The sequence below is a fragment of the Cornus florida genome, unplaced genomic scaffold, assembly GCF_030987335.1.
Source record: "Cornus florida cultivar Cherokee Brave unplaced genomic scaffold, ASM3098733v1 CherokeeBrave_3.0.0_Hap2_Chr02, whole genome shotgun sequence".
NCBI lineage: Eukaryota > Viridiplantae > Streptophyta > Magnoliopsida > Cornales > Cornaceae > Cornus > Cornus florida.
The window spans coordinates 865,804-879,308 of NW_026775572.1; the positions used below are offsets into that span (position 1 = coordinate 865,804).

At 39.9% G+C, this 13,505-nt stretch overlaps 1 protein-coding gene across 1 annotated transcript; it reads right to left on the reverse strand.

Moving 5' to 3' along the window:
* Positions 1–8,742: 8,742 nt before the first annotated feature.
* LOC132288768 (uncharacterized) lies at positions 8,743–10,077 on the reverse strand. Its single transcript, XM_059789885.1, has one exon. It carries the CDS (start codon positions 10,075–10,077, stop codon positions 8,743–8,745), a length of 1,335 nt encoding a protein of 444 aa, XP_059645868.1.
* Between the last annotated feature and the right edge of the window lie 3,428 nt (positions 10,078–13,505).

The following is a 13,505-nucleotide window of genomic DNA, read 5'->3' on the forward strand; positions in this document are numbered from 1 at the left end:
ATCAATGAAAAAATTGCAAAAATTGAAAGAGCAGTTTGCTAGACGTACTAATTAAAATGTAATTAGCTAGAATGCACACGAATGGAAGATCCTAAAAAGATAAGAAGAAATCCAGAAAATTGAAAACCCTACTTGAATAACATGCATAGCATTAAGACTCACAAGGAAATAGATCATAAAAAGGTTGTAAGAAAAGTAATACGTGACGTGAGAAATAACTTTTTTACAGTGCCCAAGCCAAACATTGGTACAACAATCAAAAAAAAAAAATGACTAACAAGATAAATAATATATCAAACAGATGTTTATTTCATAGCCGCTGAAAAAAGACAAAAACCTAAACTAGTTTGTTTATAAGAGCAACCCCAGCGCGAGCATTAAGTGTACAATATCAATACCTGTGTTGAATGAAATACTTTTCTATGCACATTACACACTGTAAGTTCAAAATTCTATTCAACCAATAACAATTGAGAAAAATAATACAACACACTCAAGAACAGTAAAAATAAATAAGAACAGTATCTAGAGAAGCGTAGAATTGCTTGGATCCCTTTATTGGAGGTCTGGGCCTCTATTTATATACAAAAGTTAGAAGAATTATGGTAGGACTTGCGTTGCTTGTCCTCTAATTCTTTCCATATATCAATTTCTTTACAAATAGAATTCTTTCCTCTTTATAATTCTTCCTTTTCCGGATTTTCCTTGCACAGAACTTACTTCCTTTGATGAATCCTTTTCCTTGTAGGACCGGTTCCTTCTTTAAATGGATTTGGGCCGCATCTAACTTGGTACACCTGCCTGCTGGCGTCTTGATTCGAGCTTTAGTAAAGCCCGTAGTTAGATAGCGGTAGTTTTGGGCTAATGACCAACTCAACTTGGGCTTCTGACGAAATGGGCTTTGACCTTTATTGAAGATAAAGTTATATTTATGATGACGTGGATTGCTCTTATTGGAGGGAGATTTTTCCCACCACACTTTGCCCCCAATTCCCTCTTTAATTGGATTGCGGCTCCTATTAAAAAAGGAATTGAAGTTGCACGGTTGTCTTTTTTACCAAAAAACGTTTCGAAGATTGCCCATTGCCATTCTGCCTTAAGAGATTCTATAAGGGTTACTTTTGCTCTTACTACGTTTCTTGCATTCTTCACTCCGTCGTCTTATCAGGTTAGTTCTCCATCTTTTTCTCTTCGATCTTGCATTATGAGTACTTCGACTACTCCTGAACGTATAGATATCATAGATTCTGAGTCCACTCCCTCGTCTTCCCCTAATCTCATTAGGGTTCCCCCACCTAGGGTTTTGAACTTTCCTAAACCCGTAAGTGACTCGGCTAATCAGCCAGGTGCTTCTCCGATCCAGGCTGAAACATCCACTTCTGGGTCGGACAATATCCTCACTAAGGAAGAGAGGAGTGCAATTCTATCTATTCGTCGCATCCCGTTCTCCGCTGAATCCGTAATGGAAGAATTTGAGATTCCCGAGGGGATAGAAATCGCAGAATACCCCAAATGTGCTGATTTTTGCGCCGGCGAGGGCATCGGAGAAGACGAGTTGCTCCTCTCTGTTGGGCATCTCAATGCTCTTAGGTTCCCCCTTCATCCCTTCCATCATTTAGTATTCAACAAATTGGGGATTGCACCCCTGCAAGTAAACCCTAACTTCCTTCGAGTAATCTCAGCACTCCTCATTCGCCGGTGGTAGGAGAGTCTTGACTTGACTCTGGCTGACTTGCTGATTACTTATTCTATTTCTAAGCATGGAACCGAACCTTGTTGTTTCTTTTTCACTTCTCCCTTGCACCAAAGGATATGCACAGACCTTCCTACTTCTGAGAAGAAGTGGAAAGAGAGGATGATAGTTGTTAGAGGGAAATGGGCCATGCCCCAATCGAGCAAACTCCCAATCCCTCGCAAGTTCGGAAAATAAGGTATAGAATATCCCATTTTTCTTCATGAAGAGTGCTCGGGCTGTTTCCCATGTCGATTCTTACTATTTCGATATATTTACGAGTTTCTTGGTGTTTTTTCAGCAACATTTCCTTCTTCGGCTGCTAAGAAGAGGCTTTCCTTCCTGGAAAAACGGGTTTGGAGCAACCCTTCCTCGATCGAGAGCTTACTCACTTCTGCGAGTCTTAAAGCAGTTGCTTCCAGAGCTGTAGCCGCTGATCTCATGGACCTCTCACTTTCATCTTTTGACAGCTTTCCCATGACTGAGGAAGAAAAACAGAGGGCTGAAGCCTTGAAGAGGAAAGCTGCAGAGAATGCTCTGTTGACTATACTGCGCACAAATGAGCAGGAAAAGGAGATTGACGAAGCCCCTTTGAACAAAAGGGCAAGGCTGAACTCCTCTTTAACCGCGAAAAACAAGGGTGCTTCCAACCCAAAAAGCAAAGGGAAGAAAACCGAAGAGGTTAACCCTGAGGATGAGGTCAACGCTTACGTCCTTGCCGAGGCTGGAGCACCTTGGACTCCTTCCTTCTCGAGGGCTGACAAGTCCATCCTCCATGTTGGTGATTCTATGATCACTGACCCATCTGCAGCACTGGCCGTTGCTCCGGGAATGTGGCTCCCCAAGGATGAAGAAATTATCTGCAGAATGGGGCTGGAACAACTACTCCCATCTGCCCCTGTTCGAGCCATAGAGGTTTGCCCCGTCTTTCATTTCCATTGTCATAAGTGCCTTACACACTTTCTTACATTGTTATTATCTCACAATGCAGGGCTTGTATCATACTATAGCCCTCTGTGCTACTGCTGAGGCTCAGTCTTTTTCCCTTAAGAAGCTGGAGAAGGACCTCAGTAATTCTGAGAAGAAGGCATCCCATGCCATTGCTAATGCACAAATTGCATACGAGGCTCGGGATGTTTACAAGAAACGTTTGGCTGCCTCTGATGCCAAAGTTGAGTCGCTGGAGGCTGAAGTCCAGCGTTTGAGTGATGCCCTTAGTACCTGTATCATTGCAGGGAGGCAGATGCAGGGTCGTTACACCAGTTTGGTGCGCTTATCTAGCGCCAAGGCATTCAGGTCCGGCTTCAATCAGGGTTTAGGGGAAAAGACAACAGATCCCGAAGCTTTTGATGAACAAATGGGAGTGTCGTTCCCTTATGATGAAGGTCCAAAAGCTCAAGAAGCTGAAGTTCTTTTTGCCGAGATGGTGAAAGCTCATCCTGAGGTCCCTACAACTCCAAGTGTCTCTACTCTTGCAACTGGCCCATCAAATCCTCCACCTGTAAGTCCAGCTCTGGTAGATGCTTTTGAATCTACCCCGTTTGATCCGAAGAGGAAGTAGGATAGAGTAATATATATATATATATATATTGTAATGAAACAACATTGGGAATGAATGATATATCCATGTTTCTTTAAGCTGTGCCATTTTTATTCTGCTTTGACCGAGTATGCTTGTATGCTTTTAATATTGCACACACTTTGTCAGATGAGGTTATTTCTAAGGAAAGTACCCTGCCTGAGAGTTCGTTATCTGTTCCATTTCAAAGCAAAATAAATAAGATGTGAAGAAGAGATTTCCTCTAATGGTTTATCTGATAATAGAGGATTATTTTTCCCTTTGGTGATTTAACCGTTAAGAGAACTCTTCTTGAAACGGATTTGTGTGAAGCAAGTATATTTATACTTGTTTCTTCTTGTAATTTTTCAATGTGGGACAATCTCGTATCTTATATTACTAAACTTAAAATCAGTGAATATGAGCGTAAGAGTTAGGTTTGCCGAGCCGGAGGCTTAGGGTCTGAGGCGAATGAATTACTCTCCGGCGCTGAACCTGAGGGGAGGTTGGTTTGCAGAGCCAGACGCTTAGGGTCCGAGGTGAATGAATTACTCCCCGGCGCTGAGCCTGAGGGGAGGTTGGTTTGCCGAGCCGGACGCTTAGGGTCCGAGGCGAATGAATTACTCCCCGGCGCTGAGCCTGAGGGGAGGTTTGCCGAGCTGGACGCTTAGGGTCCGAGGCGAATGAATTACTCCCCGGCGTTGAGCCTGAGGGGAGGTTTTGTTTATATTTTTTCTCAAACAACTTATCATGAGGCCGAGGATTCAAAAATGATAACAGGCCAAGAAAGCGAGTAACAGTGGCTGTGAAGTTTCCTATTTGTTAACTTTGGAGACTTTCCTCCTCCATTGATACTCCCTTCTTGGCAACCAAATGTAGTGGACTACGCATATATTAATCGCATTTCTTTTCTATTTCTATCCGATGTGGGACATAGACTAAATTTTGTCAAAAAGGTCGGTGTAAGGAATGCCTCTGGTATTGAGCTTGACAACCTTAAATACCAGTGGGCCCTTCTTACACCGCAATTAACTATTTGAATATTCCCATATATAACAGAATGTAGCACACACTTTTTTGTCGATGTGAGATAGAAAGTTTTAACATAGGCCATAACTCATGTTTTGTTTTTTTTTTCTTCCTAAAAATCATTGTGACGAATGCCTTTTTTAACAGCCTGCTTCTAACATTGCTTTGCATAAAAATTGCATAGTGCGACTTGGCATGCATAAAAGTTGCAAAATCATAGAGTGGTATAGCCCCCATTTTTATAGAAAGAAATAAATAGAGTAGAATTGTACTGAATATGATAGAAGTAAAAATAAAGAAAAGTTTGGCTGACTGTGGATATACTCAGCCTTATTTGTGAAGAATTTGTAGCAAAATTGACAAACTTATCTAATGGAAATACCTTTTAAGGTGTATTGCGTTCCAAGGACGCGCAATGGGACGCCCGTCAGCTTCGGCCAAACGATATGCTCCTTTCTCCACTACTTCGGTAACCCTGTAGGGTCCGGTCCAATTAGGTTCCAGTTTCTTTACATGATATGTTTCTTACTTCAAAACCTAATCGCCTACCACAAAGCTCCTGAATCTGACGCGTTTGTTATAACTGTTGCGCAGCTGTTGCTGATATGACACAAGCCTAATTGCTGCAGCATCCCTTTTTTCGTCCAGGAGATCGAGACTATGTTCGAGCTGCTGACTATTGTTTCCTTCAAGCAATAAGAATGTCCGAAGGGTCGGAACTGCCGCTTCGGTTGGGATCACAGCTTCAGATCCATAAGCCATGGCAAAGGGACTCTCTCCCGTAGGCCGCCGCGGTGTGGTTCGGTACGCCCAAAGCACCTGAGGGAGATTCTCGTACCATTTCGTTTTGAGTTTCTCCAATTTCTTCTTTAAACAACTGAAAATTGTCCGATTAGTTATTTCAGCCTGTCCATTCCCTTATGGATGACTAACCGCAGCTAACTTTTGTACAATTTCATGCTTAGTAAAGAATTTTCTTGTATTCTATTATCGAGGTTCTTACCATTGTCCATCATAATGACTTTTGGGACCCCAAACCGGCAAATGATGTTGTTCCAAAGGAAACTTTTTACCTGCTCATGGGTCACACTTGAGTAGGCTTCGGCTTCTACCTATTTAGTGAAATAATCTATAGCCAGTAGCACGTACTCCTTTTGTTCCACAGTCTTGGGTAACGGGCCCACCATATCAATCCCCCATTGTGCGAATGGCCATGGATTCGCCATTGCGTGCAAATCTTCGGCAGGCTGATGCTTCATAGGACCGTGACGTTGACATTTGTCACACCTTCGTGTATACTCTTCTGCATTCCGGGACAAGTACGGCCAGAAGTAACCTTGAGTCAGGACTTTATGCGCGAGGGATCTGCCCGCGGAATGGTTACGACAATCTCTGTCATGGATTTGTCTCAACACCACAAGAGCCTCAGTAGGGCTTAAACATTTCAGGCAAGGACCTGAAAATGACTTTCGGTATAACTGATTGTTAATGATGGCATATTTAGCTGCGGTGATTCGGAGCTTCCGTGCTTCGGACTTCTGGTCTGGAAGAACCCCATACTTGAGGTAAGCTTCCAATGGATCAATCCAGCATGGTTCTCGAGGAATAACTGGAATTACCATTACTTCCTGCGGAGGATTAATGCTGGGCTCGTCCAGAACGTCAATCGGCACAATCCGAATCATATCCTCATTTGAAGATGATGCTGATGTGGCCAATTGATTTGCTTCGGCATTCTCAACACGAGGTACCTGATAGAATTCGATCTGATCGAATCCCCGTGCAACGTTCTCTACAGCTTCTTTATATGCTTTCATTCTTTCCTCTTTGGGATAGTACTGACCTGTCACTTGATTTATAACAAGTTGTGAGTTACTAAAAACCTTCAAGCAACGTACCTGGAGACTGCTAGCCAACCGAAGACCAGCAAGTAATGCCTCGTACTCGGCCTCATTGTTCGTAGCTGGGAACTTCAAACAGATAGATTGCTGCAGCTTGGTGCCTTTGGGAGTTGACATTACAACGCCTACTCCTGCACTTGCTTGATTCGAGGAACCATCGACTCGAAGTTCCCACTGTGGTTCTGGGTATGCCGGCTCTTCGAGAGTATCTTCATACTCAAGAAGGAAATCCGCTACGACTTGTCCTTTATGCGACACCTTTGGCTCATAGGTTATGTCGAAGGAACTAAGCTTGATAGCCCACTTGGTAATTCTCCCAGATAAATCAGGCTTAGAGAGTATACCCCGTATAGGATAGTTGGTGAGTACCACAATGCTATGAGATTCAAAATAATGCCGAAGCTTCCTTTTGGCGTAGATCAAAGCTAAAATAACTTTTTCTGCTTTACTATATGACGTCTCCGCATCTGTCATGGTCTTACTTGTGTAGAAGATTGGATATTGCCTTTTTCCTTCGTTTCTAATCAATGCTGCACTTGTTGATGTGTTAGAAATTGCCAAGTACATAATAAGAACCTCCCCGGGTTTTGGAGCGGATAGAATGGGTGGTTCAGCCATGTAACCTTTCAACCGACTGAGGGCCTCCTGCTGCTGAGGTCCCCATATATCTTTATTCTTGGATCGTATAGCATCGAAGAATGGTTTACATTTATCTGACAATCGGGATATAAATCGACTGAGTGCTGCAATCTGACCAGTAAGTACCTGCACCTTCTTGCGATTTTTTGGTTCCTGATTATGGATGAGGGCTTTTGCCTGAGCCGGACTTACCTCTATCCCTCTTTTATTCACTATGTGGCCGAGGAATTGACCTGATGATACCGTGAATGAGCACTTTGATGGATTCAACTTCATGTTGTACTTCTTCAAAGTATTGAAAACTTCCTGTAGATGCTTCGGATGATCTTCTTTCTTCACACTTTTAACCACCATGTCATCTATATATGCTTCAACTGTCTTTCCCAGCAGATTATCGAATATCTTGTTGACAAGGCGTTGATAAGTAGCTCCAGCATTCTTCAGTCCGAAGGGCATGACCCTGTAACAATAAGTCCCCTTCTCTGTAATAAAAATCGTTTTTTCTTCATCTTCGGGGTCCATAGGAATCTGATTGTATCCCGAGTATGCATCTAGGAATGTCAACCTCTCGTAGCCGGTGGTAGCATCAACCATCTGGTCTATCTTGGGCAGAGGGTAGCTATCTTTAAGGCAGGCTTTGTTGAGGTTGGTATAATCTACACAAACCCTCCACTTTCCATTCTTCTTTTTGTACGACTACCGCGTTCGACAACTACTGCGGATATTGTACTTCTCGAATGAAACCTGTTTGCAATAATTTGTTTACTTCTTCAGCTATAATGTGATTGCGTTCAGGGGCAAACCTTCGGTGTTTCTGCTTGACCGGTTTGAACTCCAGATCCACCTTCAGGCTATGGCAGGAAACTGTGGGATCGATCCGTACCATGTCCAAGTGATCCCATGCAAAGGCATCTGCATTGCTCAGGATGACATCAATTAATGCCTCCTTTTCTTCTGACGTGGAAGAAGAGCCTAGATAAGTAACCTTCTGAAGGTCGCCGAAGATAACTTCCACGGCTTCGAGGGTCTCTTCAGTGTGTTTCGCAATTTCCTCTTCCTCCTTTCCCTTAAGATACTTGGGCAGTGGGCTCTGTAATTGCTATTTGGGTCCAGTTTTGGAAGCCTCACCTGGTTGCTGTTGAATTGACATCCTCTTCGCCTCAACCTGTGTCAGCATATAGCATTCCTTCGCTGCGACTTGATCGCCCCATAGATTAATTACTTCTTTCCCATCCGGAGATAAGCACCGCATCACCTGGTGGAGGGTGGACGGAACTCCTTTCATCCGATGTATCCAACCTCTTCCCATGATAAGATTGTAAGAAGGATGGATCTCTGTTAAAACAAAGTTCTCCTTTAGAGTCCTCTTCGCCGCGGTTACGGACAAGTCTATTATTCCAAGGGATCTACTCTTGTGCCATCGAATCCCATCAACTGGCTAGAGGTAGGTCAAATAGATGATGACGTGTTCTCTAACTGATCAAAGACAGTCTTTATGATTATGTTAGCGCTACTTCCTGGATCTACCAAAACCCTCCTGATCATACAATTGGCCACTAAAAGACTGATGACCAATGGATCCTCATGGGGGAGTTGCACTCTGGATAGGTCGCCATCTCCGAATCCAATACTAATGCTACCAGAATTGATAGCATTGACCGAGGATATCTTCCTGAGCTTGTGGGTCGCCCTCAATCTGGACCTGTACACCTCCTCGGACTCTTGATCATCTTCAAACCTACCATGTATTGCATGGATGACCTTTACTTGCGTACCTTCTACCTTGCGGGATAGACCTCGCGGGGCTTTGCATGCTCCTTTGTCATGAGGTAATCCGTCAACTCACCTCTAGCGATCATATTCTCCACCTGTCGCCTGAGGGATCAGCAATCGTTGGTTGAATGCCCATAATCTCGATGATGAGCGCAATGCTTGCTTTTGTCCTTTTGCTCCAGGGGTTGCTTTATTGGCTGCGGAGTTGTGAACTTCGTCTTATTCTCTTGGAAGAGCCGAGCCAAGGTAATTCGGAGAGGTGTAAATCCTTTCTCTACCCTTTGCCTTTTTTCAGGTGCCTGGGTGACTGGCGTTAAGGAACGTTGGCTTTTTTGAATCTTTGGAGTTGGGATTCTTTCTCGAGGCTTATTTTCCACTATCACAAGGGTAGCGTGCTGCGCTCGGTGGACTATATTTTCCTCAAGCAGAATATAGATCTGGGCTCTGGCATTTAGAGTCTGCATGTCGGGAGGAGAATACTTGACTAGAGAAGTGTGGAACTTCGTCCCCTGAATCATTGCAAGTTTAAATGTCTCTATAGCAGTTGCGGGATGACAATCCGCTATTTCTAATGCCTCAATGTTGAATCTTGATAAAAAATCCTGTAATGTTTCCCCCCTTTTCTGCCTTACGGTGAAGAGGCTGGCAATGCTTTTCTTTTGCTTTTTATTTCCGCAATACTGTGCCAGGAACATGGTGCATAGAGTTACGTAATCCGGGATGGATTTATGCGGTCTATTCCTGAACCACTCTAGTGCTGCTCCTATCAAACTGGTAGGAAAAACTCTGCACATCCAAGGGTTATTACGATCATCCAAAGCCATCTTTTGAGCATAATGATCTAGGTGCCGAGAAGGATCCCCTGTTCCATCAAACTGGGTGAAAGAAGGCATGGTGAATTTCTTGGGCCTCTCTACCAGATACACATCGTCAGTGAAAGGAGTTTTAATCAAAGAATTTTTGTGTTCTCTAGCCATCTCGGCAGGTGTTTGAATCTTCAGGAGTCTCTTCTCATCAAAGGCATCCTGAGTACCTGCACCATCTGGGATTCCATTGGACCACATCGTAAACTTATGGTTGGATTCGACTTGCTCATCCTGTGTGAGACGAGGGACGTTATCTGAAGACGCAGCCTCGAATCTTGCCTTCCGTTGCTGCTGAACCTCATTGGGTCGTGCCCCATTAGGTGGAACCCCATCAGGCAGAAGTCCAGTAATCGGAGGAATATTCTGACCAGGGGGTGCTGCTGTGTCACCCACTAGTGGCGGTGGTGCCAACTGAGACAGCGTCGTTTGCAGAGCGTTATTCTGCTGTTGAAGCAAGGCGATCTGAGCTACGCTTGCTTCGTTTGCCTGACGAAGTACGTCAAATTGGTGCAGAAACTCTTCACGCATCTTTTGCATCAACTCCGTCTGTTGATCTGCTGAAGATCCTCCGTTCGACATTCTGGACGGTTAGCTGCAGGATTCACTTGTGAAACAAAAACAAGAATGGGAATATATTTGCACACGATTCCCCAGACGGCGCCAAAGTGTAAGTGCAAAATTCTACTTAACTAATAACAATTGAGAAAAATAATACAACACACTCAAGAACAGTAAAAATAAATTAGAACAGTATCTAGAGAAGCGCAGAATTGCTTGGATCCCTTTATTGGAGGTCTGGGCCTCTATTTATATACAAAAGTTAGAAGAATTATGGTAGGACTCGCGTTGCTTGTCCTCTAATTCTTTCTATATATCAATTTCTTTACAAATAGAATTCTTTCCTCTTTATAATTCTTCCTTTTCCGGATTTTCCTTACACAGAACTTACTTCCTTTGATGAATCATTTTCCTTGTAGGACCGGTTCCTTCTTTAAATGGATTTGGGCCGCATCTAACTTGGTACACCCGCCTGCTGGCGTCTTGATTCGAGCGTTAGTAAAGCCCGTAGTTAAATAGCGGTAGTTTTGGGTTAATGACCAACTCAACTTGGGCTTTTGACGAAATGGGCTTTGACCTTTATTGAAGATAAAATTATATTTATGATGACGTGGATTGCTCTTATTGGAGGGAGATTTTTCCCTCTACACACACAAATAGGGCCCATGCAATATTACACACTCCAAACGCCACAGTTGAAGAATCAAGTAGCGCCTGGCAACAGTAGTAGATGGGCCATTATGTGGGCGTTTGTGTGTGATAATAATATAAAATGGAAAAGTGATATTGTGTGATGACGTATAAAATAAATATTGTATGTGTATTGGATTAATTAATTAATGTAAAGATAGTCAAATTTTAATTAATTTAAAAAAAATATTTTTTCTAAATAAATAAAAAGAGTCATTTAATTTGCATAATAATTTAATTAATTATTTTTTTTTAAAAAAAGTTTGTACTATTTGACTTATCAATTTTATGATGGAAAAAAAATCTAAATGATACTGCAACACTGGCGGTGAAAGCATGGATCGAGAATCGACAAAATGAATTATGGCGCGTTATACAAAAAGGGACAATTAATTATAATGTTTACTATATTTTTTTCATGTGTGGAAGTATTAATGTATTTTTTTTTTCCTGAGTTGTATTGTTTTATTTTATCTGTAGGAAGTTATGTAATGTACTTTTATTTATTTATTTATTTTTATTTTTTACGTATGTAATATTATTGTTTTTTAATATATATATATTTTTAAAATCTTGTATCTAAATCGGAGTAAACAATTATAGACTAATAATCGGAGTAAACAATTCGGAGTATTATATTTGTTGAGAATAAAACTGTTGAAAAAATAATAATTATAATAATAATAATAATAAATTTATTTTATTATTTTAAAAATAATAATATAATAAAGTGTACAATGAAAAAATGAGTGCACAACAAGAACTTGTAGCCTTCAAAATAAGTGTATAATTAATTACTGATGTGACTGTACACTTTACATAAAATTAGTGATGTGATTATTTATATAAAGTGTAGAATGAAAAAAATCCCTGCGCTGGGGTTACTCTAAATTAAATTTTGTTCAATGTTTTTAATTTTATTTTATTTCCAGATAAAACACTCCCACACACTTTGTTTTCTTCCAAACAAAACGAGGATTAGGTTTATGGTTTAGAATTTAATAATTTATTGGTGAGAGAGACACCGACATATAATATGTAGGGCCCCCTTATCGAATTAGTACATAACAATCTAAACGTGGGAGAGAAGCAATTAAGAAAATAAAGCGAGTGAGTCTCCATCGCAAGTATGTGTGATACTGCCCTTACTCTATCTCTTCTTTCCACCGCAGCTGTCGGTAACTATAAGTTAGGTGTTTCCAACTTTTCTTTCCAGCTTCCAAAGTCAATACACGTGCGTGAGGGTTTGTTTTCAAGTGTATCTCTTGCACACCCAACCTTTAGTTGATGACCATAGATGATGCTGATTCTAATGGATCAAAGGTTAAGCCGAGCCGATTCAGTCAGACTCAGCCGTTATAGCGATGTAGATATTATGACGTGGCCATATGACGTTTCGGTGACGTTAGGACATCTAAGTAGCCTATCAGTGGTTGCCAATTATTGGCACACTGATAGCACCGCTTCTTGCTAAAGCTCTTCCTTCTTCACACACATGTTCCGCGCGTGCGTTTCATACACCATTTGAATTTAATTAAGTAAAAACTACATTTGCATAGAGTTATGATTCTTAAATAATAATCTAGCTTATTTTAAAAAGTTCATTTTTTATTTTAATTGAATTAAATAAAATAATTACATATGTATTAATAATTATTATTTAGGTCAAAAATACCCTCCAAAGACTTATTCCAAATTACTAAAAATTATTCTCCGAAAATCAAGGACTTTTTTTTAAATAATTTATTTCTTTTAACTTTGAACCATATTGCTGTAACTTTCATATATGCACACGATAACTTATGTAAATAATAAAAAAGATTCAATATAGTAAAAAATAGGGCAATCAAAGATTAGTCCCCAAAAAGAAAAATATAATTAAACTCAAGAATGTATAAAACGTCTTTGTTGTAGATATGTGGTACATGCATTGAGATAATCATTAATTTTTTAACTCAATTAATTACACTTATTTTATAAATAATAAAAAATTGATTGCTGGTGTACTATTTACTGAAGCAACCATTTAGTTTTTTTATGATTTCCCTTTCTCTTGCGTGTGTACTGTATATGTGTGTGTGTATATATATATATATATATATATATATATATTCATATGAAAGTTCTCACATTTGTAGGTTTATATTGGTATGAATTTGGAGATATGATTAATGTTAGATGCATATAAATTATATATATATATAGAGAGAGAGAGAGAGAGAAAGAGAGAGGATGAATTTTCACTTACTAAAAAAAAATTCTATACATAATGAATTTTTATTAAATTATTTGTATATTTTTAAATTAATATTTGCAGTTTTGAACCGGATTAGAAGATATGGTTAAAAAATTTGTACAAAATTTATATAATATATATATATATATATAAGTTTATTTTATTTTATTTTGGTAATATATACATCAATGCCAAGTTGAAAGTCAACTTAGAAAATTTGTTTTTCTAAATTTTATGAATGAAAGAATGACTTGATTTAGGAAGGATATTTTGATATTTTGAAATAAGAGTTTGGAGGATATTTTGAATTTAAATAATAGTTTTTAATGCACATGTCATTATTTTACCTAACTAAACCAAATTAAAAAAATTAATTTTAATAATAGATTGATTTGTTATTTTAGACTCTCAAATATATCGTAAGTGTAATTTTCTCTTTAATTAATTCCTCATACTCGAAAATAAAAATATACTATTTTTGGTAATAAAGGTATATGATATACCTTATGAGAAATAAAGGTAT